Genomic DNA, 12,654 nt, shown 5'->3' with positions numbered 1-12,654 from the left:
TTTTCTCAATAAAGTCAAATAACAAAAACAATTTTTTTTCACTGAAAAAAAGAAGTTGTATATCAACCAGATTTATTTCTATTTGCTTCATCTTTTTGATTTTTCGACATAACATGAATTCCCAAAATATAATTTACTTTGGTGTAAAGCAAATTTTTTATTCATCCAATGAACACAAAGCGAATCTTATGTGAATCCCTTAAGCGACTTACATATCACACACCACACGAACACATCCCCTCCGCATCGATACTCGAAACTGTCAAAAAAATTCTCCATCTTCGATACTCGAGCCTCATGTCAACTTCCCCAAACCCGGATGACGTTCTTTTTCTATTGTGGTGTTAGCGATTTAACATGGCACCTACAGTAAGTTTTTCAAAAATAATTAATTTTACCCAAAAATAACGTGAATATTTCCTAAATAACTAAATTAAAGTGTAACTTAATACTAGTGCTAATGAATAAAATAATTTTTTACCCAAAATATATACCGATGCTGTTAAATATTTTGGATTATTAAGTGATGGGTTTTTTTTGTGGTGGAAAATTGTTCCCCTGTTTACTACGATAGCAATTGTGAGAAAATATTTGACGACTTGGAAGTGTTCACGTTATTTTCAAATCCATCTACAATAATTTGTATAATTAGTTGGATTTAATTAATAATGATTTTTTCAAAAATAGGCTAAAACTAGTAAAGGTGAAAAGCCAGCCGCCAAGGCTGCCGCTGATAAACCAAAACCCGCTGCCGCTGGTGGTGACAAAACCGCCAAGGGTAAGGTTGAAAAGAAGGCCCCAGAGGCCAAACCTGCCGCTGCCAAGACCGTAAAGAAGGCGCCCGAAGCTGCCAAGGAAGTTAAAGCAGCCGCCGCTGCTGCCCCCAAAGCCGCCCCAAAGAAGGCCGCCGCTGAGCCAGCAAAGAAGGCTGCTGCCCCAGCCAAGAAGGACGCCAAGAAGGCCGATGCTCCAAAGGATGCAAAGAAGCCTGCTGCTGAGAAGCCAGCCGCCAAGGCCGCCGCTCCAGCTGCAGCTGCTGCCGCTCCAGCCAAGAAGCCAGCTGATGCTGCTGCTCCTAAGGCAGAGAAGCCACACAAGGCTGTAGCAGCTAAGCCAGCTGCTGGCGCTGTTGCTGCCAAGCCCGCTGCCAAGAAAGCTGGTGGTGTTGTAGCTGCTGCTGCCGCTGCCACTGGCAAGGGCCGTGTCACCAAAAAGCAAGTCCTCCGAGGCAAGGGATTGAAGAAGAAGAAGGTCTCGCTCCGTTTTGGCATTGATTGCACCAACATTGCTGAGGACAACATCATGGATGTTGCTGACTTTGTAAGTTGATTTTTCTTTAATTGTTTTTATTAGTTTTTTTGTATTTCTTTTTGTCTAAACTTTCCACGACTAATTTATCTTCAGGGAATGAAATCCTCTTCCTTGGGGACAGTGTTATCGTGGAAGAATAACTTGAATCACATTTTTAGCCATCAAGATTGTTGCCTTTCTTTTTGGCCTAACAATGATCAAACAATTTCAAATTAAAATTCTTGTCATTCTTCTTTGTAGTAGCCCTTGAGAATTATAGTTTTATTATTTATTGAGAATTATAGTTTTATTAGTTATCTGGTTTTTAAGGAGTCAACTCCTTTTTCTCTCCACGACGATAAATTCATTTGGCATGAATTCCGCTGCCCAAGTGCATTACAATCGTGGAAGAAAGAAACTTGTTCTTGTATTTAGCCATGTAGATTTTTAACTTTCTGTTTGGCCTTTTATTGAACAAAACAATCATTAAAGATTCAAGAAACAAAGCGAACTTAAAAACTCCTTTTACAAAGCTCAGTTGGCCTCAAAAATAGAACAATACGGATGCTTGTAGCCACTATCTGAAATCAAACCGGTGAACTCAACAGTTGTATTGTGAAGCAGACACGTGGGAGAGTTATGATAGAACTGATAGAAACAAAAATGTTAAACTTTGTTTAGTCATTTGTATGGGATTGACCGGGTTGAAGTCGGAAAACGTTGACCGCACCTATCGGATATGGATTGTTTCTGAGGCCAACCGAATGCAGATTTTTGCCTTTTTTATTTGGTTTTAGTGAAGATATTACAGAACCAGACGTGTGTCTGATGAATTTATAGATTACATTTGTCAATTTATATTTATTTTTACCATGATGATTTATCTTCGAGGGATGAACTCATCTCCCTGGTTGCAATGTTATCGTGGGAGAAAAAATGTTCTTTTTTTAAGCCATCTGGATCTTTTTTATCTGTTTGGCCTTTTACTGAGCATACAATAAAACACTGACCGTTAGTACGTATACAAAATCTTGAAACCAAATGCAAAAACACCAACATTCTGTTGGCCTCTGAAATTGAATAGCAGCAGCGTTCTTTTGGACCTTGCAAAATCTTAATGAGTACATAACAGTATCTAACTACAGATGCTCTTCGGCCCGAATACATGGGAATGTTAAGTAGGACGTAGGAGGTACTAGATTATCGTTTCAACTTTGTTTAGTCATTTGGATTTTTCCCTTTCACCTTTTCGTTTTGAACGATTGTCATGATCTCGAATAGAGGCCGAGTGTAGTTCCTTTTAGCTGATCGACTATCGACAAAAGTCTTCTACCGATAGACAAACGACACTTGCAATAAGGGCAGAATCAAAACTCTTCCACTTTACATTAAGGCTCCACATAATGTTATGGACAAAGAAATAGCACACTTTGGATTTTTTTTTTGGATTGAATTTTTTTTTTTTGACCAATGATCTTGAATCCTATTTTTAATCACAGGACATACAATTAATCATTAGAAATTAGTTCATTTCAATTAAATTTTTTAAAAATGTTAACTTGTGGAGGTTACCTTTTTTCTTGGGCAAGGAAGTAGCACGCATTCCTAAAATTTGTAAAAAAAAATCATTTCTGAGAAAAAATTCTTCGAATTTCCAATAAATTCAGTATAACCAAGTTAGTTGACCACGATTATTCCAAGTTCATTCAACTAACACCTGGCATCTTTTTGTGGAGTAAAGTACTAAACTTCTTTGATTCCGACCCAACAAAGATAGTTAAGTTTTTGAATTTTGCTTGCCCAATTTTAACTTTGACATCATTTCATAAAAATGTTCTATGGGTTAAGATCGTGACTTTGACCTGGCCAGATGCAAACATCTCTTTTTTTTTTTGTCTGAAAACCAATCTTGTACCGTTTTTGATGTATGTTATGGGTTATTGTCATTCGTGAATATCCAATTTATTCTTAAGTACATTAAGATAGTTGAATATATCAATTCTGCCATTCAATGAGCGATTTATATGCCAGAAGTTAGTGCCCCCAAACTATCAAATCCCATCCTCCTTGTTTCATCGTTTTGAGAGAATACTTTGGGTTGTACTCTTAACAATTACGGCGATGGACAAACGTTTTGCCATCGGATCCAATGCAGTTACCCTTTGATTCATCACTCGAAAAGACTCTGATTCAGTGGTTTTTTGTTTTTAGCAAATTTAAGACTGTCTTTGATAATTTTTTGCTTATTCGTCTATACAATTCCGCATTATTTCTCCTCTTTTTAAGTTTGCTTGACATTTTATTCAACAATTTTTTTGTTTAATTGTAAATGTTATCAACGTGTGAGAAGACTTAAAAGAAGGCCCACATTTGCATTTATTGTGACCGCTCTATCTACTCCTATCGAAGTTTTGCGTGGTAAAACTCCACTATTTGTAGAATAATTTTTTTCTTGACTGAAAATGGAACATAATTCTCCTTTTTTTCGACAATTTGATGAACTTTTCTGTCCATTTGTTGAAAAACTATTGCGAGAGAGTCGAGAAAAGCATTCATATGCAAGTGCAAATAAGTATAGAAAATAACGGTACTTTTAAAACATTGATCCCTTTGACAATTTACCCACAGAAAAAAATTATAAAAAATATTTTACGTATCAGAAATTCGAATCGCATAGTTTTCCTCAATAGTGTGCTATTTCTTTGTCCAATAGCTGTATGGGATTGACCGGGTTGAAGTCAGAAAACAGTGACCGACTTCTCGGATATGGTTTGTTCTGTTTTTGAGGCCAACCGAATGGAGATTTTTGCCTTTTTTCAATTAGGACTTTTATTAAAGATATAACAGAATTAGACGAGTGTCTGATGTATTCATAGATTACATTTGTCAATTTATATTTATTTTTACCATGGTGATTTATCTTCGAGGGATGAACTCCTCTCCCTGGTTGCAATGTTATCGTGGGAGAAAAAATGTTCATTTTTTTAGCCATCTGGACCTTTTTTATCTGTTTGGCCTTTTACTGAACAAACAATCAAACACTAACCGTTAGTACGTATACAAAATCTTGAAACCAAATGCAAAAACACCAACATTCTGTTGGCCTCTGAAATTGAATAAGCCTTTTCCCGGACACATTTCTTCAATAATTTTCATTCACAATAAAGCTGAATAGAATAACCTAGTTCCTTTTAGCTGATCGACTATCGATAAAAGTCTTCTACCGATAGACAAACGACACTTGCAATAAGGGCCAGAATCAAAACTCTTCCACCTTACTGCTTTACATTAAGGCTCCACATAATGTTATGGACAAAGAAATAGCACACTTTGGATTTTTTTTTTTACCAATGATCTTGAATCTTATTTTTAATTACAGGACATAAAATTAATCATTAGAAATTAGTTCATTTCAATTCAATTTTTTAAAAATGTTAACTTGTGGAGATTACCTTTTTTCTTGGGCAAGGAAGTAGCACGCATTCCTAAAATTTGTAAAAAAAAAAAAAAATCATTTCTGAGGAAAAATTCTTACAATTTCCTATAAATTCAGTATAACCAAGTTAGTTGACCACGATTATTCCAAGTTCATTGGCAACTCTGTGGTAAACATTCAAATAACATCTGGCATTTTTTTTTGGAGTAAAGAACCAAACTTCTTTGATTCCGACCCAACAAAGATAGTTAAGTTTTTGAATTTTGCTTGCCCAATTTTAACTTTGACATCATTTTATAAATGTTCTATGGGGTTAAGATCGTGACTTTCACCTGGCCAGATGCAAAAATCTCTTTTTTTGTCTGTAAACCAATCTTGTACGATTTTTGATGTATGTTATGGGTTATTGTCATTCGTGAATATCCAATTTATTCTTAAGTACATTAAGATAGTTGAATATATCAATTCTGCCATTCACTTATCCAATGAGCGATTTATATGCCAGGAGTTAGCGCCCCCAAACTATCAAATCCCATCCTCCTTGTTTCATCGTTTTGAGAGAATACTTTGGGTTGTACTCTTAACAATTACGGCGATTGACAAACGTTTTGCCATCGGATCCAATGCAGTTACCCTTTGATTCATCACTCGAAAAGACTCTGATTCAGAACTTAAAATCAGTTTATTTGTTTTTAGCAAATTTAAGACTGTCTTTGATAATTTTTTGCTTATTCGTCTATACAATTCCGCATTATTTCTCCTTTTTTTTAAGTTTGCTTGACATTTTATTCAACAATTTTTTTGTTTAATTGTAAATGTTATCAACGTGTGAGAAGACTTAAAAGGAGGCCCACATTTGCATTTATTGTGACCGCTCTATCTACTCCTATCGAAGTTTTGCGTGGTAAAACTCTACTATTTGTAGAATAATTTTTTTCTTGACTGAAAATGGAACATAATTCTCCTTTTTTTCGACAATTTGATGAACTTTTCTGTCCATTTGTTCAAAAACTTTTTGCGAGAGATAAAAAAATTATAAAAAATATTTCACATATCAGAAATTCGAATCGCATAGTTTTCCTCAATAGTGTGCTATTTCTTTGTCCAATAGCTGTATGGGATTGACCGGGTTGAAGTCAGAAAACGTTGACTGACCTCTCGGATATGGATTGTTTCTGAGGCCAACCGAATGCAGATTTTTGCCTTTTTTATTAGGTTTTAGTGAAGATATTACAGAATCAGACGTGTGTCTGATGAATTCATAGATTACATTTGTCAATTTATATTTATTTTTACCATGATTATTTATCTTCGAGGGATGAACTCATCTCCCTGGTTGAAATGTTATCGTGGGAGAAAAAATGTTCATTTTTTTAGCCATCTGGATCTTTTTTATCTGTTTGGCCTTTTACTGAACATACAATCAAACACTAACCGTTAGTACGTATACAAAATCTTGAAACCAAATGCAAAAACACCAACATTCTGTTGGCCTCTGAAATTGAATAAGCCTTTTCCCGGACACATTTCTCCAATAATTTTCATTCAGAATAAAGCTGAATAGAATAACCTAAATCTAGAACAATTAGCCAACCAATTCAAAGGACGTAAGTTCGATAGTTATTAATCATTTATTTTAACCACAATGATTTATCTTCAGGGTATGATCTCCTCTGCCTTGAAGAAAATGTAATTGTGGAAGAAAAAATGTTCATTTTTTTGGCCACCTAGATATTTTTTATCTGTTTGGCTTTTTACTGAACATACAATCATTATCATAGAGACATAGATCAAGTCAAGAAATTCGTCCCTTTTTTGTTCCCTTGCCATTAATTTTAAAGAAAAGTGCAAAAGAGCAAAACTTATTGAAATTTTTTGACTGCGAGCCTTTTCCCGAACACATTTCCCCAAATATTTTCATTCAGAATAAAGCTGAATAGAATAACCTAAATCTAGAACAATTAGCCAACCAATTCAAAGGACGTACATACAGTTGTGTTCAAAATAATAGTAGTGGCTGCATCAAAAAAACATTTTTTATAATTACGGTGCTTCTACGGTTAAAAATTTAGTTTCTTTGATGTCAAAGTTTGTAACGGTCAATTACTGATAAATGTATCATAGTTTCAAAATGAAAAAGAAGGTTCCAAATAATTTTTCATTGACTTTTGGTTGTTCTTTCTAATTTGACCTGTTCAAAATAATAGTAGTTAAAGTTATTTTTGAAGAATTTAAAAGCGGTTTATAATATAGAATATTTATTTTTGGTTTAAAAGTAAGTACTCATATAATATGAACAATTTTTCAACAAAAAACGATTTGTTTCGGTTTTAATCTATTTAAAGTTCGAAGAGCAAAACACTGCAGTTCGGATAACGGAAACTTTTACGAAAGCTGCTTGAAGAAGGGAAAACCTACTTGGAAATTCAAGGTTATATAAGGATGCTCCCCTACAATGGTAGCCAATGCAATAAACTCAACGAAAAACCCGAAACGTGCGGTAGAAAAAGAAAAAAGACCGTCGTAGATGACAGGCGTATTGTCCAGATGAGCAAAGTTGAGCCTTCTGCATCGTCGTTTCAAATCCAGAAGGCTTTAAGCCTGGATTGCAGTGCAGTGAACATTCGGAGGCGACTGTTAGAGACTAATTTGTACGCTTGAAGTTCACATAAAGTACCGCTGTTAACAAAGAAATATGTTAAAATACTAAAATTTTCGACCCTCCATGTTTAACTTTTTCCGTCGTATACTTTGGAACATATTCCGTATTGGGTGGACGTCGGACGTATTCTGGAGATCCAGTACCACCAAAGAGGACAAATTTGCTCGCATCAGTAAACAATATGTTACGCTATTACTTCGCTGGCCAGTTTATGTAATCTTTTACAAACTGGATACGCTTTTTAACATGTTTCACAGAACTTTTCGTGGACTTCAAGCGTACAAATTAGTCTCTAACAGTCGCCTCCGAATGTTCACTGCACTGCAATCCAGGCTTAAAGCCTTCTGGATTCGAAACGACGATGCTGAAGGCTCAGCTTTGCTCATCTGGACAGTACGCCTGTCATCTACGACGGTCTTTTTTCTTTTTCTACCGCGCGTTTGGGGTTTTTCGTTGAGTTTATTGCATTGGCTACCATTGCAGGGGAGCATCCTCATAAGACCTTGAATTTCCAAGTAGGTTTTCCCTTCTTCAAGCAGCTTTCGTAAAAGTTTCCGCTATCCGAACTGAAGTGTTTTGCACTTCGAACTTTAAATAGATTAAAACCGAAACAAATCGTTTTTTGTTGAAAAATTGTTCCTATTATATGAGTACTTACTTTTAAACCAAAAATAAATATTCTATGTTATAAACCGCTTTTAAATTCTTCAAAAATAACTTTAACTACTATTATTTTGAACAGGTCAAATTAGAAAGAACAACCAAAAGTCAATGAAAAATTATTTGGAACCTTCTTTTTCATTTTAAAACTATGATACATTTATTAGTAATTGACCGTTACAAACTTTGACATCAAAGAAACTAAATTTTTAACCGTAGAAGCACCGTAATTATAAAAAATGTTATTTTGATGCAGGCACTACTATTATTTTGAACACAGCTGTAAGTTCGATAGTTAAATCATTTATTTTAACCACAATGATTTATCTTCAGGGTATGATCTCCTCTGCCTTGAAGAAAATTTAATTGTGGAAGAAAAAATGTTCATTTTTTTGGCCACCTAGATATTTTTTATCTGTTTGGCTTTTTACTGAACATACAATCATTATTATAGATCATGTCATGCATTGACAAGATTTCAAAACCAAATGAAAAAAATAAAACAAAGTCTGAATGAAAAATCCCCTGAAAATGTGTTCGAAAGAAAGTCTCTCCGAATCGTAAAATTCTCTGAAATTCGTCCATTTTTCGTTTTTGTTCTTTTTTCGTTAATTTTGAAGAAAAATGTGAAAGTTGATCAATACATATTTATGAAAGCTTTTTGACTGGAAGCCTTTTTCCTGAACACACTTGCTCAAGAGTTTTCATTCAGAATAGGGCTGAATAACTAGGTACTAGAACCATTGGGGGGTTGTAAGTCTAAGGGTCTAAGTGCCAAAATTTTAAAAACAATGTTTTTATTAAAATACAATCTAAATACCAAGCCTTATAATATCCAAATGGATTTAGGTGCCTTTTTCTTACACAATCAAAAATAAATTTGCCATTGTAATTCATTTATTAGTTTTTAAAAAACTCTTAATACTATTTACAATTCTGTCTTTTTTTAAATTAAATTATTTCTTAAAAGATAGTTAATTTAAAGTTTAAATTCCATCAATATTGCAACAGCTTTTACAAATCGTCGGCGCAAAGCAAAATTGTTCTAAGTCCTTGAGAAATCCTATGTACCTAAAACAATTTTGCTTTACGCCGACGATATCTAGAAAGAAGATTAAACATTCGAAGTCCTTTAATTGCCTTTTCCTTCTAAGAGTTAGAAGTTATTTTTATTATATGGCACTTAGACCCTTTAGACTTACAACCCTTCATTTTGCCAACCAATTCAAAGGACGTGTGTTTGATGATTATTTATTTATTTTCACCACAATGATTTATCTTCAGAGCATGAACTACTCTGCCTTGAAGGAAATGTAATTGTGGAAGAAAAAATATGTTCATTTTTTAATCCATCTAGATCATTCTTATCTGTTTGGACTTTGCCTGAATATACAATTTATCACCGGTAAAGTGTTTCACCTATGAATTTGCAAAATGTGTTCGAATACGGAATTCGGAACAGCTAAAATTTGAAAACGGGAGAAAATAGAACGAAAATCAGAACAGCCGTGATAGCCCAGTCTTCTTGATTTTTTTACAGTTTCTGCTTAGCTGGCTGGAATGAATGATTGTCACATTTTATTTTTGAATTCCTTTCATTAACTACTTCCAGCGCAATCAATAAAAGCAAATATATAAATGTTTAACACTTACCAATTTTATTTGAAATTTTAAAGAAAAAAGCTTTTGTTGTTAAGGTTGTATTCCTATTCTAAAAACCGCCATCCAGTGTAAATTTTATTTGTAAATTTCTGTCCACTATGGATTTTTTGTCCACGATTAATTTATCCCCAGGGAATGAACTCCTCTTCCTTGGGGACAGTGTTATCGTGGAAGAATAACTTGAATCACATTTTTAGCCATCAAGATTGTTGCATTTCTTTTTGGCCTAACAATGATCAAACAACTTTAACACCATTTCTATTACCTGATAGACTTTTGTAAATTTGTGTCCACTACCGATTTGTTTCTAAGGAGTGATTACCTCGCCTTGGGGACAGTGTACTCAGTGGAAGAACAAAATTGTTCAACTTGCTCATCCAACTGGATGATTGCCCCTCCATTTGGATATAAGTGAACAAATAATCTTAAACGCTAGAAAATTTCACAGGTAGTAGCATTTCTTCCTGATGGAATTTTCTTTCTTAGTTTCTGAAAATCGTTGTCGTACCTTTCCTTATTTACTCCGCCAGCGCGGTTGAGGTTATTCCTATTCTAAAAACCGCCAGTGTAAATTTTATTTGTAAATTTCTGTCCACTATGGATTTTTTGTCCACGATTAATTTATCCCCGAGGAATGAACTCCTCTCCCTTGGGGACAGTGTTATCGTGGAAGAATAACTTGAATCACATTTTTAGCCATCAAGATTGTTGCATTTCTTTTTGGCCTAACAATGATCAAACAACTTTAAAACCATTTCTATTACCTGATAGACTTTTGTAAATTTGTGTCCACTACCGATTTGTTTCTAAGGAGTGATTGCCTCGCCTTGGGGACAGTGTACTCAGTGGAAGATCAAAAAGTTCCTTTTTTTTATCCATTTAGAATTTTCTTTTTCTTTTTGGTATATAAGTGAAAAACACCTTTAAAAATATTTTGTAAATTTGAAGACCTGGCAGCATCTGCTTCTCAAGTAAGAGTTCACGACGATTTGTGCAGTGAACTCCTCTACCTTGGGGACAATTATTTTTAATGAAATCAAACTTGTTTAAGATGGAAATAATTCAATGGTTTTTGTTTATTCTTTTTTTTTTTTAGGAAAAATACATCAAGGCTCGCCTAAAGGTCAATGGCAAGGTTAACAACTTGGGCAACAATGTTACATTGGAACGTAACAAGATGAAGGTCTTTGTTAACTCAGACGTACACTTCGCCAAACGCTACCTCAAGTACTTGACCAAGAAGTATTTGAAGAAGAACAGCTTGCGTGATTGGATCCGTGTTGTCGCCAACGAGAAGGACTCGTACGAACTACGTTACTTCAGAATAAGTTCCAATGACGATGACGAAGAAGACGCAGAGTAAGGCGGGTGTACATTTAGTTGGGATTTTTTTTATAATAAAAGAACTATAAATATGAAATAAATGAAAAACTAAATTTTAGTTTTGAATTTTTTAATTGGTTTCTTCTTGATGAGATTTAAATCTGGAGAATTACAAGTCTTTTTCACTTGCATATTCATTGGAAATGCCCTACTTCATTGTTAAAAAAGGGATTGTTAAGGCATAGAAGAAAGTAATCTAATATCATACTATTGAACTTGAATTTCAAACGTGAAAAATGGTCAAATTTATTTGTAAATGAATATTGAAGGAACTTGTTCCTTAATTCACTAGTATTTGTGAACCAATGTAAACTAAAAAAAAACAAAAACAAAAAAATAACTAGGAAGTAACTACTTCAATATCTCCAATAGTAAACGGACCTGAACTAGTGATGGCGGCTGTTAGTACAAAAACCGGTTTTCAGTTTTTCTGGTTTTTTTCCTTTCGGTTAAACCGACCGGTTTTAAACCGGGCCAATAAACCGGTTTTTCTAAAAACCGGTTTTCGGTTTTTTTTTCTTGATTTGACATAAAAAACAAAATTAAACCTGATTTGTCAACCAAAAAATAAACTTTTCGAAGAAAATCCCTGAGCAAAGCTTTTGATTTTGTTATAAGGCCCAATTTATTGTCTCTCCATTAAACTTAAATCGCCATTAAAAAATTAAAAACCAAATTCGTTTAATTCAGTCTCTTTTAAGGATTTTTTTGAAGTTTGGCATCATTAACTAGTTGAGCATTAAATTTAAAAGTCGTTTTAGTTAAAACACCAAATTCGACCTTTTAAGAGGGATTTTTAGAGCAAATGAAGGTTTTAAACAGGATTTCTATTTATTCACTCTCCATTAGCGTCAAATGTCATTTCATTTATTATTTAATTAAACAAAGTTTCAGTGTCAGTTAACAATTACAAATGAATAAAACATGCATGAATATGGAAAAATGGGATGGTAAAAATGTGTTCAATCAATTTCATAAGACCGTATAACGTTTGGTAATTGGTAACTTTGGCTTACAGAACAAGTCGTTTTTGTGTTTTTTTTTTAGTTCAAACGACATGTACCTTATAGGGATTAGTTGCTTCAGGTTTTGCCCACTACTGGCATATTTCTCTCGTTGAGAGAGGGAATGAATGTTTTGAGGGTTTTCAATTTTTTGTCTCGTCGGATCTTTTTTTGTTGGACGTTTTTCTTCAGCCGGTTTTTTTTTCGATTTTTTTTTTGTAAAAACCGGTTTAAACCGACAGGACAAAAAAACCGAAAAAAACCGGTTGACCGAAGCAAAAAAAACCGAAACCGGTTTAAACCGGCCGGTTTTTCCCATCCCTAACCTGAACAGTGAACTTTGTTTAAAATGCTTAGAAATGGCTTTTCCGGAGCGATAAAATGTGTGATCGTCGTATTCAAGATAACAAAACATTCTAAACCATTTAACAACTTAGGAGAGAGATAAACTATAAAGAGATTAAACAATGCAATGTCTGGACCGTGTTGTTATTTTAGCCCTGTTCCATTGGAGGTGGTAGTTTACTACTAGTAGATGTTTTGGTTAATCTAGTACT

General features: G+C 34.2%; 1 protein-coding gene across 1 annotated transcript; it reads left to right on the top strand.

Annotated features, from left to right (window-relative positions):
* Positions 1–245: 245 nt before the first annotated feature.
* Positions 246–11,167, top strand: LOC129918319 (60S ribosomal protein L22). The gene is made up of 3 exons (XM_055998792.1): positions 246–369; positions 688–1,320; positions 10,807–11,167. Exons 1-3 carry the CDS (start codon positions 358–360, stop codon positions 11,071–11,073), a joined length of 912 nt encoding a protein of 303 aa, XP_055854767.1. The 5' UTR covers positions 246–357; the 3' UTR covers positions 11,074–11,167.
* Positions 11,168–12,654: the final 1,487 nt, after the last annotated feature.

The sequence above is a fragment of the Episyrphus balteatus genome, chromosome 4, assembly GCF_945859705.1.
Source record: "Episyrphus balteatus chromosome 4, idEpiBalt1.1, whole genome shotgun sequence".
In the NCBI taxonomy this organism is placed as follows: Eukaryota; Metazoa; Arthropoda; class Insecta; order Diptera; family Syrphidae; genus Episyrphus; species Episyrphus balteatus.
Note: the sequence above shows the minus strand (reverse complement) of the source record. Positions and strands in the feature narration are given on the sequence as shown.

Excerpts from the sequence above, each read along its gene's own strand:
- LOC129918319 (XM_055998792.1), top strand. Across the intron at positions 1,321-10,806 it reads TCATGGATGTTGCTGACTTT|GAAAAATACATCAAGGCTCG; the intron begins GTAAGTTGATTT and ends TTTTTTTTTTAG.